The sequence below is a fragment of the Carlito syrichta genome, unplaced genomic scaffold (assembly GCF_000164805.1).
Source record: "Carlito syrichta isolate Samal-C Ts95f unplaced genomic scaffold, Tarsius_syrichta-2.0.1 Scaffold314788, whole genome shotgun sequence".
Lineage (NCBI taxonomy): Eukaryota > Metazoa > Chordata > Mammalia > Primates > Tarsiidae > Carlito > Carlito syrichta.
In genome coordinates this window covers 174254-192374 of record NW_007258884.1, presented here as the reverse complement: position 1 = coordinate 192374, position 18121 = coordinate 174254, and the positions used below count along the sequence as shown (strand labels likewise).

Genomic DNA, 18121 nt, shown 5'->3' with positions numbered 1-18121 from the left:
GGAAGGCTGAGGCGGAAGGATCGCCGGAGCACAGCAGGTTGAGGCTGCGGTGGCCAGGAGTGGCCACTGCACTCCAGTCTGAGCAACAGAGTTGAGACGCCAACTCAAAAAAAATCATAATCAGACATTAAAGACACATCAGGCCGAGCATGGTGGCTCCTGTAATCCCAACACTTTGGGAGGCTGAGCTGGGTGAAACGCTTGAGTCTAGTAGTTTGAGACCAACTTGGGCAACAGAGCGAGATTGCGCTTCTACAAAAATTTTTCTTAAATTAGCAGGGCGTGGTGGCGCCTGCCTGTAGTCTAGTCCCAGCTACTCGGGAGGCTTAGGAAGCAGGATCATCTGAGCTCAGGAGGTGGAGGCTGCAGTGAGTCACGATCGTGCCACTGCACCCCAGCCTGGACAATAGAGCAAGACCCCAAATCAAAAAATAAATAATTAAATGAACTAAATAAAAACACATCAATGTGAAAATGTTTGGTTGAGGCAGGGGGAGGACACCCAGAGTGAGAGCCACACCGCTTCTTCTTGCCTCTCCTCAACAGGTATCAACTTAATTCATTTAATTAAAGAAGCACATCACTAATAACGACTCACATATATGGTGCTCACCAAATTCAAATTACTTCCAATAAGCCAGTGAAGGAGGTATTATTATGACACCTTTACACAAAAGACAGGCAGAAAGAGGCCAAGAATACTTAGCTGGTCAGGGGCAGAAGAGGAATTCAAATCCAGGCAGCTGAACACCATAATCTAAGTTCTAAATAACCAGACTATACTATTAGACAGATGTTTATGTGGGTCAGAGTATGCCCAGCTTGCAAAATAACTCCTGGTTTGCTCTCTGGAGGCTACCAACAATATGTGTCAAGCAGACACCATGAAGATTGATTTTATTATTTCAATCGTCTTAGCCAGAGCTTAACCAAAAAGAATTAAAAAACCACTGAGTTTGCCCATTTCCTTTATCTTGCAGATGGAAATGCTGCCATCAAGGGGGCTCACTGATCTGTGTCATGGAGGTAGCTAATGCTGAGTCACTACCAGAAGTGAAATGCCTTTTGCTAAGGTCACTAATGACATCGCAACCCAACAGACATCTTTCATTTGTTCTTTGCTGAAAGTGTGAGAAGTGATTCCAATAGACATTTTAAAATCCCATCTCACTAGACTTCTCAGCAGCATGTATCACGCTTACCATTGCCCTCCATCCTCTGTGGATTTTTGGAAGTTTTACCTTCCCTTGACTCTATGACCCTACACACACTTGGTTCTCGTTCTGTCTACTCTGTCTTTTCTGAGACCATACAGTCGAGTTCATAAGGCTCCATCAGAAGTCCTCTTCTCTCTTTGGAATGTTCTATCCATGTGCACAGCTACAAGCTGAACACTCCCACATTTATATTTTCTTCCCAGAGATGTCTCTATCAACTGCCTTTTTGCCTCACAGGTCCTCAAACTCAACATGTCCAAAACCAAACCCATGGTCTTCCCCCAAATGGTATCCACTTCCTGTCTTGGTGAATGGCACTTCCATACATTCATCCAAGCAAACCAGAAACTGGAAGTAATTCTTTTTTTTTTTTTTTTTGAGTCGGAGTCTCGCTTTATTGCCCAGTGCAGTGGCACACTTACGGTCACCATAGCCTTGACCTACTGGGCTCAGGTGATCCTTCCACCTCAGCCTTTCAAGTAGCTGGAACTACAGATGTACACCACCATGCTCGGCTAATTTTTTGATTAATTGTAAAGACGAGGTCTCGCCATGTTGCCCAGGCTGGTCTCGAACCAGTGAGCTCAGGCAATTCTCTCGCCTCTGTTTCTCAAAGTGCTAGGATTATAGGTGTAAGCCACCACGCCCGGTGTAGAAGTCATTCTTAAGACTGTAGCTCCCAGTTGTCCTGGATTTCCTATATCCAACCCATCACCAAAGCCTGTAAATTCCTGAACATCTCTCCAGCCCCTCCAGTTCCCTTCATCCCTACTAGACCGCTCTTACTTAGACTTCTGCAACAGACTCATACCTGGCATATTGTCATTCACTCTTACACCCTTCTCCACACTGCAACCAGGGTGAGCTTCTCAAAACTCAAAACCAACCACTTAAATCTTCCTCCTTCCACCGCCAGGTGAGGTGACCCAAGTCTGTAATCCCAGCGTTTTGGAAGGCCAAAGTAGAAGGATCGCTTCAGCCCAAGAGTTCAAGACCAGCCTGGGCAACATAGCGAGACCTCATCTCTACAAAAACTCAAAAAATTAGCCAGGCATGGTGGCGTGTGCTTGTAGTCCCAGCTACTCGGGAGGCTGAGGCAGAAGGATAGCCTGGCCAGGTGTGGTGGCTCACGCATATAACCCCAGCACTTTGGGAGGCAGACATAAGAGGACTACTTGAGCCCACGGGTTCAAGACCTGCCTGGTCAACTTGATGAGACCTCATCTCTACAATAAATAAAAAAATTAGTCAGGCTTGGTGGCACATGCCAGTGGTCCCAATTACTTGGAAGACTGAGACAGAAGGATCATCTGAGCCTGCAGGTTGAGGCTGCGGTGGCTGTGAGCATGCCACTGCACTCCAACCTGGGTGACAGTGAGATCCCAACTAAAAAAAAAAGAAGCATTGCCTGAGCCCAGGAGGCTGAAGCTGCAGTGAGCCATGATCATGCCACTGCACTCGAGCCTGGGTGAGAGTGAGACCCTGACTCAAATAAATAAATAAATAAGCATATATATATAAACATATATATAATAAACATATATATAGAGAGAGAGAGTAAATAAAATCTCCCTCCTTGTCCATCCGAGGTAAAAATTCTGCCACAGCTCCCACTGTTCTTACAACAAAGCCAAGAATTCACATTTGATAATATGGCTCATGCATCCATATGATCTAGACCTGTACATCTGTCTCTTCCCTCATTTGCTGCATACTAACCACAGCAGGCTTATTTAAGTTCTTCCAAAGTCTTGTGGTCCCCTGTCGCTATAGCACCTTCACATATACCTGAAATTCTTTCTTGCTACTCACTCACCTCTGCTTAGTTAATTTTTACTCAGTGTTGGGGTTCCTGCTTAATCATCACTTCTGCAGGGAAGCCTTCCCTGATTAGGGCTAAATGCCCTATCATATGGTTTCCTGTGTGTGTATGTATAGAACTTCTCACTGGTTTAATTTTACATGAATCTGAGTGACTGGGAGTTAATGACTGGCTCCTCCCTTGGGTTGTAAGCACCATAAGGCCAGTGACTGTGTCTCATTTCCATCTCCTTCAAGTCCCGCTGATGTGTCTTGAAGATGTGGGGAGTAGGAAGGCAACTGTGTGTGTCCAGCATAAGTTAGACATAGGGGTCCCAGGGCGCACTCTCCTGAAAGTCAGACTGAGATAGAACAGGGACCCTTCTTAGGGGCCTGCTGCCCCCTTCTCCCTGGCCCCTGCATGGAGACAAATGAACTTTGCGTCCTTTCAAGAGAAAATCCAGGCACCTAGGTAGCCAAGCAAATATCAATTAGAGAAGTAAATGAATAACCCACTCAGCAAGGATAATCACAGTTTAAACAATAGTCATCCAGCTGAGTGTGGTGGCTCAAGCCTATAATTTCAGCACTTTGGGAGGCCAAGGCAAGATGATTGTCGGAGTCTAGGGGTTTGAGACCAGAGTGGGCAACTTGGTGAGACCTCATCTCTACAATAAATCAAAAAAATTAGCCGGGCGTGGTGGCGCATGCCTGTAGTTCCAGCTACTTGGAAGACTGAGGTGGAAGGATCACCTGAGCCCAGCAGGTCGAGGCTGTGGTGGCTATGAGTATGCCACTGCACTCCAGCCTGGAATACAGTGAGACTTCAACTCAAAAACAAATAAACAAAAAACAATGGTCACCCAAGTTAAGAAGTTCTAAATTTCTTCTTTAGGGGCCCACTGGCCACTTTAACATTCCTTTCTGCCAATCTCAAATTTTTTGACGAAGTTGCTTCCTTAAAAAATTGCAAATCAAAGAACCTCTGAATTAAACAATTGCAAATCAAAGAACCTCTGAATTCCTGTCTTTTTGTGCTAAATTGATGTATAACCTCCATGTGTTGAGTTATAGTTTTGCCTGTGACTTCTGCTTTCCTCAAATGTCCCACTGCCTTTAAAACCCCTTGCTTGTGGCTGGGCTCGGTGGCTCAGCCTGTAATCCCAGCACTTTGGGAGGCCAAGGCAAGTGAATTGCCTGAGCCCCTGGGTTCGAGACCAGCTCAGGCAACCTGGCAAGACCTCGTCTCTACAATAAATCGAAAATTAGCCAGGCATGGTAGCATACACCTGTAGTTCCGGCTACTTGGAAGGCTGAGGTGGAAGAATTGCCAGAGCCCAGCAGGTTGACGCTGAGGTGACTGTGAGTGTGCCACTGCATTATAGCCTGGGCAACAGAGTGAGACTCCAATTAAAAAAAAAAACCAACCAGCTACTCGGAAGGCTGAAGTGGAAGGATCGCTGCCGGAGCCCAGCAGGTCGAGGCTGTGGTGGCTGGGAGCGGCCACTGCACTCCAGTCTGGGCAACCAAGTGAGACTCCAACTCAAAAAAAAAAAAAAAGCAAAAAACTCCTTGCTTGTAAGTCATTGGGGAGGTCAAGTCTAAATGTCAGCTGCTCGATTCTCCTTGCTTGGTACCCTGCAATAAATGCCTTACTTTCTCTCTCTTCAAATCCCAGTGTCAGCGTTTAGCTTTTATCGTATGCTGGGCAAGCAGACTCAAGTTTGGTCCAATAACAAGACAAACTGTGAAGTTTTGTCTCTACAAAAATATAATTTTCCCACCTTATGAAAAGTCATCTGCACCTTCAAAAGAAGTCATTTCAATGTGCACGATGCTAGAACAATTTTAATACATAGCATTCCACTGGGACTTACTATAGTAGCATGGGGAGCAGAGGTGAGTTGAGCTTGACCCAGTGGAGAGGGCATGGGAAAACCCAGGGCAGCCCAGAAGTGTTGCTTCTCACCTGTCAGAGTGAGGAAATAGGACCCTAAAACACAGACTGGCTGGGCATTGGACACCGAGAAATAGGGCAGTTCTCCCAAGCTCAGACTCAGTGGCTCTCAGTGTTGTATACAGAGTGCCTGCCAGGCTATGCCAACTGCTGGAAGTCAAGTGATCTTACCATGTGTGCCAGGAACACATGGACAGTCAGCTGGTATTCATGCCTAGCTACACCCATTAAGTGAGTTTTACTACACTCATTAAATCACATACTATTAAATTATTTTGGAATATGAACTACAAAGCACTTAAACCAAAGTATAAAATGAATAAAATAAAAAGTACAGGTGCCTTGTATACTACCACTAAAACAAACAAACAAAACATCCTACACATACACACACACACACACACACACACACACACACACAATCCCACAACAACCTAAAACAAATAAAAAACCACTAAGGACAAATTTACCTTCTCCCTCCATCCATCACCACAACCAAAGATGTGGTTATTCTTTTACAATTCAGATGTTCCAAAGTAAATCAACACGTAGAATGGTCAAATACTAAACGTATGTTAAATCAGATGATAAATGTAATCAACATAGATTTGAAGCCATTTGAAATACTGGCTTCCTGTTCTATAATGGGAAGTAAAGCATTTTATTTATGTGCATTAAATAATACAGAAAACATATTTAACAAAATGCTATAATTACCATGTTTGTTTTTAAGAAAGTATATAACCTTTCTAAGAAAATACTTAAAATAAGTCACAGATGAACTAATTATTAACAAACTTCTTATGCTTAACTGCTTATAGAATGAGTTAAACAATGGGTTAAAAGTGTACTTTGATAATAACTCCTTCCAAAAAAAAAAAAAATACCTTAGCTCGAAGGATAAATAAGGAAGTGCAGCTTCATATGCAGATTATATAGTCAAGTAATTTATTATATATATTATATAAAATATCAGTGTTCAAATATGACACTAGTATGTGTCTGAAATATCTTTGGAAAGGAAGCTCTGCCCTTTGAACTAACCCTTCAGATATGCAGATATTTTATTTGACTTGTTATATGGGAGGAAATGATAGATTTGTAATTGATTCTCGCCAAAGACCCTCTACAGGAAAGTGCTGTTGACAAAAAATTGTTTCATAGAGAACCAAGGAAAATTTTTAAAATGTTTTCACCTCATTTTATTATTATATTTTAAATTTTTGTAGAAAATTATATTGCCCAGGCTTATTATATTGCCCAGGATGATTTCAAATTCCTGGCCTCAAGTGATTCTTCTACCTCAATCTCCTTGAGCAGTTGGGACTTCAAGTATGCACCACCATGACAGGCTAATTTTTTTTTTTTTTGGTAGCGACAAGGTCTTGCTATGACATGCTCAGGCTGGCCTCAAATTCCTGGTTTTAAGCAATCTTCCTGCCTTGGCCTCCCAAAACGATGGGATTATAGGTGTGAGCTCCTATACTTGGTCAAATTTTTTCCTCTTAAAATATGTATTTAATGTTCCATCTCTTGTGGAAACAAATAAGTAGTTATTGAATTGCTTTTTCCCACTTGCAATGGTTTGAAATAAAGTAAATTATTGGCAAATCATGATTCAGTTTTTTTTTCTTTTTTTTGAGTTGGAGTCTCACTTTGTCGCCCAGACTGGAATGCAGTGGCCGCTCCCAGCCACCGCAGCCTCGACCTACTGGGCTCCGGCGATCCTTCCGCCTCAGCCTTCCAAGGAACTACTGGCATGCGCTACCATGCCCGGCTAATTTTTTGAATTACTGTAGAGATGAGGTCTCGCCAAGTTACCCAGGCGGGTCTCGAACCTGCAGGCTCAGGCAATCCACTCACCTCAGCCTCCCAAAGGCGCGGGATTACAGGCTGAGCCACTGAGCCCGGATGATTCAGTTTTTCAATGTCTATCAGAAGCACAGAAGATTCATTGTCTCACAGAGGTAACTGTAGAATTCTGGGAAAGAATCCTATGGAAAGTGGTAGGAGGTTAGCCTGTGAAACTCTCTTCTCCAAGCACAGAGGAGGCTTACCTCTCGCAGAAAGTGTGCAGACAGGGGAGAACCTTGGGATTCTTGTACCGTTCCAGGCATATACTGCAAATCAGAAACTGCTTGTCAATCTGGCGCACCACAGGACTTGGGATGTTGGCGCCTTCACTGGCCATCCTAGACCACTGACATGGGGGGCCGGCTGTCTTTGACCCTGCACGCTGCTGCTGTCAGAAAGAAAATCAAAATGGAAAAATATATAATCATCTGTAAGTGCAAGTCAGTCACTGGCACTTTTACTATAGGCATTGTGATATAAATACAAGTAGAAGTCACGGTTAGGAACCTCAAGATGACCAATAGGACAACCTTATTGCTATACAAGGAGTACAGGGAGTCCCTGTTGTTTGTTTTTCAAATCAATAAAATAATCATATGTTCACCATGCAAACAAAACAAATTAGTAAAGGGCATGTTATACAAAGAGGTATGCTAGCTGGGTTCAAAACACTAGTGACTGAGGGGACAAATGATTATACAAGGGAGGACCCAAAAAACCTGGAATTATCTTTTGGAGGGCAGGCTTCCTGGAGTACAGTTGGAATTTGTTCCTTTAGATCAAACGGTCAATGAAAGTTTTTAATCTGGAAGTTCTGAGAAGGTTACTTCATGATTTGCTGAGGAAATATTCCAAGTTGTGGCAAACAGGTTCCTCCATATGACAACATACCTGCCCATACCATGCTGAGTGTTCAGCGGTTTTTCACCAAAAATGACATGACCCCTGTGCCCTAATCTCGCCCCAAGTGACCTTTTTCTTTGTTTCTCTGGGTGAAAAAAAATCCTCAAAGGGAAGTGGTTTTGCCAAGGTGGGAGAAGTGAAACAAAAAATGGCAGAAACACACAAAGCCATCAAAACTGAGTTCCAAAACTGTTTTGAGCAATGGAAAAAGCATCTCAATAGGTGTACTGCATCAAATAGAGAGTACTTTGAAGGTGACTGACATGTAGGAATAAATACACAATTTTTTATAAATAAATTCTGGGGTTTTGGGGTCCCCCCTCACATAGCTATGTCTGTTTCTGTCTCTAGCCATGACTACATTTGAACATATATTTACCTTCTATAGTTTCATAAAATTGAATATGTTTTCCCAACTATTGTATTTGAACAGAATGTAGACTCCCAGAATATGTCACTTTGGCATAAAGATTATTTTGAGCTAAGGGCTATAAGAAACAGCAGACACTAGAGGGGCTATCTGCCATTCCCCGTCTTCCTAAAAGCAGGACATAAATCTTCCTTTTGTAAGGAAACTTCCATCTATAAAGGTGCCCCTTTCTCCCATAACAGGAAGAGAAGACTCTTAAACCCTGGAGACTGTACAAGATAAGTATGCATAACAAACGTTACTAAACAAACCTTATCTACCATACATTTCCCACAATTTACTGCCTAGGAGCCTAAGCTTTCCTTCATCTAGGCAGTTCTCCACAATTTATTGCCCTTTGTTAAAATGGTATATAAACCTTCACATCTAACCACTTCTTTGGTTTTTACTTCTTTTCAGTGAAACCCATGCTCATGTAAAATTAAAAACATTAACATCAATAAAATTTGTCTGTTTTTTCTCCTCTTAATCTGCCTTTCATCTGTTTGATTCACAAGTCATGGGCACTTGGTCCAAGAGGGTAGAAGAAAAGTTTTCCCTCTCCTACATACTGCTAATATGTAGGAGAGTGACCATTAGAATGTTTTAATTAAAAACTTTTTATGTGGCTCACAGTGTTTCCTTCAGATCTAGAGGTCTACAGTTTTGAGACAAAAACATATCTGCCATGGAGCAGGGACAAAGGCTAGAAGTATGTCCATTGTATTCAAGTATGGACATTTGAAGATATGATGAAGAGAATTAATTCAGAGGAGGTTTCAAAATGTTAGAGATAATGCCAGAAAAGAAAAATTGGAAGACAGCAACAGATAAGAAAGCAGAGAGTCCATGAGGACATAAGAGAGGGGAAAGTAACAACATAAAACACAGCTGCTTCTACCACCTTGAAGAATCTCTGGCCTCTACACCAAAGGGGTAAACCAAGGCTGAGCTAAAATTTACCTCATAATTTTCTAACTATTTATTAAGATACCCACAGCCCCCAATTGCCAGTGGAAATACTAATTTTTTTAAAAGGTAGTTTATCTTCAATACGACCACTAGGCAGGAGGTAATGTTATTATTTTTATTCTATAGATGAAAAAAAACAACATCCCAGAAGCTCAGTCAAGAAGTTTGCCAAAATGCAAACTCAGGTGTGCATGTTTCTAAAACGCTTGGCCTTTTCACTCCTTAAACCACCACACCACACTTGACCTTGTTGAAGAAGGTTGCTGATTTACATATGATACTTTAACTTGGCCTGGTGCCTGTATTTAAAGCTGTAGAATACTCTATATTTATAGAATCAACAATTCTACACTTTCTAAAGAAAACAATCTTTTCCAAATATAAATAGTATTTCTCCTTACTCCCTACCAAGTCACCAAAATGTTTTTAAGTATGAAGGGGACCCATAAAAATCCTGGCTTTACTTATAAAAAGTTGCATATTTATTCTTACATGTTTAAACTTCAGTCACCTTCAAAGTACTCTCCATTTGATGAAATAAACCTTTCAAGACACTTTCCCTACTGCTCAGAACAGCTTTTGAACTTGTCAATTTTGATGCCTTTTAGTTTTTGTTTATTGTTTCACTTCTTTCACATTGGCAAAACGTTTCCCTTTGAGGACTTTTTTCTTTTCTTTATTTTTTTTGAGTTGGCGTCTTACTCTGTCGCCCAGGCTGAAGTGCAGTGGCATGCTCATGGCCACCGCAGCCTCAACCTGCTGGGCTCAGGTGATCCTTCCACTTCAGTCTTCCAAGTAGCTGGAACTACAGGCACATGCTACCACGCCCAGCAAATTTTTAAAGATTTATTATAGAGATGAGATCTCTCCATGTTGTCCAGACTGGTCTCGAACCCATGGGCTCTGGCAATCCTCTTGCCTCTGCCTCCCAAAGTGCTGGTATTATAGGCATGAGCCACTGCACCCAGCTGAGGGCTCTTTCCATCAGGAAACAAAAAAAAGTCGCTCAAGTTTTCGTGAATAGGGAGGGTGGGGCATGGGAGTTGCGCCATTTTTGATCAAAAACCGCTGAACACTCATTGTGGTGTGGGCAGGTTCCTTGTCATGGCAGAAGAACCAGTCACCTGTCTGCCATCACTCAAGATGTTTCTTCTGCAAATTGTGATGCAACTTTTTCAAAACTGCCAAATAAAAACTTTTGTTGACCATTTGATCCAGAGGAACAAATTCTGAGTATACTTACAAGGAGCCTCCCCCCCAAAAGATAATTCCAGGTTTTTTAGGGCCCCTCTTGTATATAAACTTTTATTAAGAAAATTCTGGGCTGGGCGCGGTGGATCAGGTCCATAATCCCAGCACTTTGAGAGGCCAAAGCGAGAGGATTGCCTGAGCCCGCGGGTTGGAGACCAGCCTGGGTAACATGGTGAGACCTTGTCTCTATAATAAAATAAAAAAATTAGCCAGGTGTGGTAGCACACGCCTGTAGTTCTGGCTACTTGGAAGCCTAAGGCGGAAGGATCGCCTGAGTCCAGCAGGTCGAGGCTGTGTTGGCTGTGAGCATGTCACTGCACTCCAGCCTGGGCAACAGAGTGAGACTTCGACTCAAACAAAAGAAAGAAAGAAAATTCTGGGGCCAGGTACACACTTGTAATCCCAATGTTTTGGAAGGCTGAGGTGAGAAGATTACTTACTTGAGCCCAGTAGTTTGAGACTAGCCCAGGCAACATAGTGATCCCCATCTCTACAGAAAACATTAAAAAAAATTAGCTGGATGTGATGGCATACACCTGTAATTGCAGTGCTTTGGGAGGCAGGAACTGCTTGAGCCTAGGAGTTAGAAGCTGCAGTAAGCTATGATTGTGCCACTGTACTCCAACCTGGGCAACAGAGCAAGACCTTATGTCTTTAAAAAAAAAAAAAAAAAGAACAGAAAGCTCTACTGCTGACTGGTCCAAGTGCAGTGGTGTTTACAACTAATTGATCACAACTATTGTTTCTTCTCCATTCCCACTGCTTCATTTGACTAGTCTTTAAAAAAAAAAAAAAATATATATATATATATATATATATATATATATCAGCAGGGTGCAGTGGCTCACGCCTGTAATCCCAACACTTTAGGAGACCACGGGAGAGGATTGCCTGAGCCCAGGGATTCGAGACCAGCCTAGGCAACTTGGCAAGACCTTGTCGCTACGGTAAATCAAAAAATTAGTTGGATGTGGTGGCATGCACCTGTGGTTTCAGCTACTTGGAATGCTGAGGCAGAAGGATCACCTGAGCCCAGCAGATTGGGGCTGTGGTAGCTGTGAATGTGTCTCTGTACTCCAGCATGGGCAACAGAGTGAGACTCCTACTCAAAACAAAAAAAATCATAGAAAATTCTTCTGTTTATACATATTTGAGTATAGTTACACACATGAAATGCCCTGTTTTTAACTCTAGCCCATTAAAGAGTATGATTAACAGACAGATAGAACCTTGTGGAGCCTATAAGAGAGTCAGGTTCAGAGTTTACTACGTAAACAGTGGAGGTATGATGTATCTAATCAGCTGGCATCTTCTGCTAGACTTCCCAGTGTCTCCCTAAAGTACTAAAGTAGAGAATGAAATTCATTGATGGGTTAAGAATAGCTCATGTCTCAGAAGCTCAAAATGTTGGCATCCGTTTTTTTTTTTTTTTTTTGGAGTTGGAGTCTCACTTTGCCACCCAGGCTGGAGTGCAATGGCACGTACACTGCCACAGCAGCCTTGACCTGCTGGGCTCAGGTGATCCTTCCACTTCAGTTCAGCTGGAACTACAGGCACACACCACCATGCCTGGCTAATTTTTTTATTTATTATAGAAATGAGGTCTCACCAAGCTGCCCAGGCTGGTCTCAAACCCGTGGGCTCTGACAATCCTCTTGCCTCTGCCTCTCAAAGTACTGGGATTATAAGCATGAGCTACTTCGCCCAGTTTGGCATCCTGTTTTTTTTAACCACATGCTTATGACATCAAAGTAGGTAAGAAATGGGTTTATCTGCCCTAAAGATAAGGAAACCAAATTTTAACTAGCCCAAGGTCATCCAGTATAACCAAGTCAGTCAGAAAGCTCAGATCTCAAGTTTTCCATCTTGTTTAACACTTTACTAGGGTGTCTTTCTTTCTTTTCTTCCTTCCTTCCTTCTTCTTTCTTTCTTTTTTGAGTCAATGTCAAAAAAGTAACAGTGGCACAATCATGGCTCACCGCAGCCTCACTTGACCTTTTAGGCTTAGGTAATCTTTCCTTCTCAGTCTCTCTAGTAGCTGGAACTACAGGTGAGCAACACCAGGCCTGGCTTATTTTTCTATTTTTGTAGAGATGAGGCCTCACTATGTTGCCCAGGCTGGTCTTGAACTCCTGGGCTCAAGTAATCCTCCTGCCCTGGCCTCTCAAATTGCTGAGATTATAAGCATAAGCCACTGTACCATCTATGTTTCTTATAAAAAAGACAGAGTGCTCATTTTGGCAGTACTAAAATTTGGATGATACAGACAAGAGTACCCCTGAGCAAGGATGACATGCAAATTGTGAAGTGTTCCATTTTTTAAAAAATATATTAAACTTTTCCATTAAGATCGGTTTAGCTTTTGAAATTTTTCATGGTACCCTTCGAAATCAGAGCTCTGCTGGGTATTGAAATAAGGGAAAACATCATATTGAATTTTACTCTTTTTGCTCTGAAGCTGAAAATAAAAACATTTCATTCTAATTTTATGATAATTATTGTAGGGGTGAGAGCAAGTCTTTGTTAGGATTGTTCATTTACATGGTAAATTAAGTTTATTCCTTAACACTAATCTAAAATTATGACTGTATCACAGATCTGTCACAAGTGACCTCTTGAAGACATCTGGATCGTTAGAACTCCCAGAACAGACACAAAAGGTTTCCAGGCCCCAAAGACCCCTAAATTTGCCAGGATAACGATCCTTCCCCAAACATAACTAGCTACTCATGATAGGAAGACAATTTGATGACTCCTCAAGGCACCATGTGCTAGGAAGAACCAGGGCACTGAATGAGCTAAGACGCACTGTGGGAAGTCTGAATCAGTCTCAACATGCCATGAGAAACACACTAAACATATGACAGGCTTCCACCAAAGCGTCTGGGTACTCCCACAGTTCCTGGTCTCCTTGATTAGAAAAGCAATACACGCTTCTCTAGATTTCCCCTTCCCCAGCTGGGTTGGGTTTGTTTGTTTGCTTGTTTTGTTTTTTGTTTTTGTTTTTTTGCTGCCCAGGCTGGTGTGCAGTGGCACAATCATGGCTCATGGCAGCATCTACCTCCTGAGCTCAGGCGATCCTTCTGCCTCAGCCTCCCAAGTAGCTGGGACTACAGGCATGCGCCACCACACCCGGCTAATTTTATTTTATTTTTTTGTAAAGACGAGGTCTCACTATGATGCCTAGGCTGGTCTCTAACTCCTGGGCTCGAGTGATCCTCCTGCCTTGCCCTTCCAAAGTGCTGGATTAACAGGCTTGAGTCACTGCACCAGGTCCCCATCTGGGTTTCTGAAGTGTCAGAGACCCTTCTTAACCATATAACCAGCAGAAGTCAGTGCACTATTATAAGGGTATAATAGAGAATATTAGAATATAGAGGTGCTCTTTCTCTAGTGAGTTGCAAAACTAATTTCTAGAGGAATGCACCTGAAAACACACTTGGGGTGGACATTGTATCAGAAGCCCCAGTGCTTTGGGATGCAAGAACTAATGCCAGATACATTGATAAAAGGTCAGTGGTAGACAGGAAGAGCCATTTTAAAATGATATAAATAGCCAACATTAGTTTGATATTGACCTTAGCCAACCATAAGGGAGACTAGCTAAGGTTCCTCATTGGTGGAAAGCAAACAGCAAGACCCTCACGACGTCGCTCACTCCCCTCTCCTGTGCTTTCCTCAGTGTCACCTGCTCAATCTGTCCATTCTGTTTAAAACCGCATCTTGCCCAAATTCCCGAGCACTGCTGTCCCCTGTCCTTGCTGGATTTTCCTCTGCAGCATTGGTCACCTTCTGTTATGGACTCCATATTTGGGTCTCTGCTCCCAAATTCCTATAGTGAAGCCCTAACCTCCAGTGTGATGGCATTAGGGAGTAAGGCCTTTGGGAAGTGATCAGATCATGAGGATGGAGCGCCCATGATGGCATTAGTGCCCTTGAAAGAAGAGACGAGAGAGTTTGCTCTCTCACTCTCTGCTTGCTGCCATGTGAGCCATCTGTCTGTAAAACCAGAAAAGAACCCTTACCAGAACCTTACCACACTGGTCTCAGACTTCCCAGCTCCCATAACTGTGAGATAATGAGCTCCTTTTGTTCAAGCCACCCAGTCTAAGGTATTTTTGTTATAGCACCCTGAACTAAGTCTTTTAACGTACTATGCAATTCATTTTGCATATAGTCTCTGTCTTCCCTATGGAATGGAAGGCTCATGAAGGCAGAGATTTTTGATATCTCACTGCAGTAGTTCCATCCTGTGCCTGGAACATAGTAGATATTCATTATTTTTTAATAAATTTAATTAGTGAAGTATAACATGGAAATGGACTTACTTGGTGGACTGGATAGAGAAAATGTGGTACAAGTACATCATGGAATGTTACACAAAATCATGTTCTTTGCAGGAACAACACGAATGCAGCTGAAGACCATCATTTTAAGTGAACTGTCGCAGAAATGAAAAACTGAACACAGCATGTTCTGACTTCTAAGTGGGAGCTAAACATCAAATACATATGAGCATAAAGGATAAGAACAACAGACATCGAGGACTCCTATATGCGAGATGGGAGAGGGAGGTAAGGGCTGAAAACCACCCATTGGGTAACACGCCCACCACCCAGGTGATGGATTCAATAGACACCCAAACCTCACTATCATGCAATAAGCCTATGTAAAAATCTGTACGTGGGCCCCTTGAATCTTAAAAAAAATGTAAATAAGTGAATTTTCAAAAAAGACTCATTCACAGCAGCAGAAAAGAGAGGCACTTGCCTAATCCCATGGTCAAGAGCATGGTTGTTGCCAGTCACGTGAGTGTTTGTACTTGACCTCAGACATCACCTGTACTCCCATGTCATAGTCTAATACTCTAAGACAAGTTATCATCGAGTCAATTTTAGTGACATGTTTTAACTTGTTCACAAATGTGGAAAAAGAAACCAAGAACTACTAAGGACACACATGCATAGGAATAAACAGTCTAAGAAGGTTGGCACCTATATGCCTTATTAATGGGGGCTCACCAACTAACACAGCTTACTGTGGGAAGAACAATGCAACAAACACATAACAAAATCCTTGGGCTTGGAAAAACCCTGCCCAGCGTTTCTCCCCTCACATCATCTCTGTGTTTTTCCTGGCTCTCATTCTCAAATCTCCTACAGTTTGGTGGAAATTACCACCGAATGGAAATGAACTTGATAGGAGAAGATGAAATGAGACAAAAATGCCTGTGTCCACAATTCTAAGATTGAGGCCATATTCCCTGCCCTAAATTATACCATTCAGAATAAGAAAACTATCCAAACTCTTTACTGCTGACACCAGAGTGAGGAAGACCAGAGGAGAGGGTAGAGGAGAGAGGCCACAGCGAAACCACTCTTCTAGAGAAGGAGGGGGAGTTGGTAAAATCTTGTCTGGCTGCTCTAGGGAACATGATTGGGAAACAGAGGCCAAGATTCCACCAAATAATAAAATTTTAATATGTGTTCTGTGATTAAGAGGCACCATATCTGATTACATATCACCTGAGGGCATTCCATTCCATTCCTGCAGTCTAATTTTATGGCATTCCTGGGTGACTGCTTCTCTTTGATGCCACTTAGGTTGAATTTATTAATATGCTTTCTATGTCTTATTGTTCTAGTGCAGACATGGAAAAAAAATCAGCTGCCCAGGCAGTTAAAAGTCATCTGGGACATTTATAGGAAGGAAATCCTGAACCATTCACATTATCTATAACTCACAATATGCTATCCTGTTCCTGCCAGGATATGTGGCACCTGGAATTCAAGGCACAGGTTCAAACATGATGAAACAATTAGGTATTCTGTCACAGAAACAGAAAACTGAGTACCACATGCTCTCAGTCATAAGCCGGCCCTGATCACTGGTCACATGAGCACAAGGATGAAAACAACAAGCACTGGACACTGCTAAAGGAGGGAGGGAGGGAGGGAAAGAGGGAGGGAGGAGAGCACACAACTCATGCTGGGTACCAGGTCCACTACCAGGGGAAGAGGCAGCCCACTAGAAGCCCACATCTCACCTGCACACAATTTAATTACATAGTAAGTCCTCATATGTACCCACAACTCTGAAATATGTTAAAAAATTTTTAAAATAAATATATATATTTTTTGAGTCGGAGTCTCATTCTGTCGCCCAGGCTGGAGTGCAGTGGCAGGCTCACAGCTACCGCAGCCTCGACCTCCTGGGCTCAGGCGATGCTTCCGCCTCAGCTTTCCAAGTAGCTGGAACTACAGGTGCTCGCCACCACGCCTGGCTAATCTTTTGATTTGTTGTAGAGACTAGGTCTCGCCAAATTGCCCAGGCTGCTCTCCAACCCCTGGGTGCAGGTAATCCTCTTGCCCTGGACTCCCAAAGTGCTGGGATTACAGGTGTGAGACACTGGGTATTGTTAATTTTTAAAAACGAACCTATTATCATTCACCTGCAACTGAATTTGCATTGTTCCTGAGGACTCAATTCGAGGACAATCTTCAGTGCAATGAAAATAGGGTGACCTATTTTCAGTTAAATCAAGTCTTGATCCCAGATGGGCACTGTGTAAATTAGAAGGCTCAATGTATTATCTTTCTTGATGATGTGTGTGCATGTGTGTGCGTGCATGTGTATGTGTTTGGGGGGCACAGGAGAACATTCAGGAGGCATCTTTTTTAACTTTTGTCTTCAGGCAAGGATGTGCCCATGCTGGTTCTCCTTATTTCCAGGGTCAGATGTCTGACAGATGTATGTTAGTTTTTACCTTAAGGAAGTTGATTTTTCAGCTGAGTCCCTCACTTGTCTCTATAACATTTCTGCTTATTTCCCCTGCTTTTTTTCCCTTAATATAGTTAGATATCCATCTGCCTGGCTAGATATCCATCCCTCACCTTTTGTGGTCAATTTTTTTGTGTGTGTGTGAGTTGGAGTCTCACTCTGTCCCGGAGACTGGAGTGCAGTGGCTGCTCCCGGTCACCGCAGCCTCAACCTGCTGGGCTCCGGCAATCCTTCCGCCTCAGCCTTCCAGTAGCTGGAACTACAGGTGTGCACTACCACACCCGGCTAATTTTTGATTTATTGTAGAGATGAGGTCTTACCAAGTTGCCCAGGCGGGTCTTGAACCCGCGGGCTCAGGTAATCCACTCACCTCAGCCTCCCAAAGCGCAGGATTATAGGTTGAGCCACCAAGCCCGGCTTTGTGGTCAATTTTTAAGATCTACTTCGGGTTTTCTAAGTTCCAGAAGGCGTGGTCTGTGTGGGGGAGTGTTAAGTGATCAGGATAACAGACATCAGTCTCCCAGCACCCTGGGACAGTCAAGATGCTTGAGGTCTCCTCTCCCACATCCATCACGTTGCCAGGCCACCCGCCTCGCTTCCCTTGGGGACTGCCACAAAGAAGCTAAATATTCTGGGACCACATAAAAGACAGAGGGCAATAAAGGCACCAAGTGCTGGGTACTGACTCTGGGGTTGGGAGAGGCTAGCCAAAAGGGGAAGAGAAAGTTATTTCACAGCAAAACTTCAAAAGACACAGGTCTCTGCAACAGGAAACATCTTTTCACTTCTGGTGTGTAGGAATCACAGTATTTAATTCTGTGATTAATTACAGCAAGTACCTAAATTAATAGTTTTTAAGAACAATAATAAAAAGCACTTTAATGGAGAAATGGAGGTCATTAAGAATATGAAGCTGGGCTCGTTGGCTCAGCCTGTAATCCCGCGCCTTTGGGAGGCTGAGGTGAGTGGATTGTCTGA

At 42.9% G+C, this 18121-nt stretch overlaps 1 protein-coding gene across 6 annotated transcripts in view; it reads right to left on the bottom strand.

Moving 5' to 3' along the window:
* TRIM2 (tripartite motif containing 2) overlaps positions 1 to 18121 on the bottom strand; it is an 88658-nt gene that overhangs the window by 66656 nt on the left and 3881 nt on the right. For 3 of the 6 annotated variants that reach the window (XM_008071901.2, XM_021719518.1, XM_008071903.1), the window contains exon 2: positions 7032 to 7216. The exons of 1 other annotated variant lie outside the window; for it this stretch is intronic. In XM_008071901.2, the coding sequence (XP_008070092.1) occupies positions 7032 to 7216 (185 nt within the window). The remainder of the gene's footprint in view (positions 1 to 7031; positions 7217 to 18121) is intronic. 2 more of the 6 variants (XM_008071902.2, XM_021719516.1) reach the window with 1 other exon arrangement.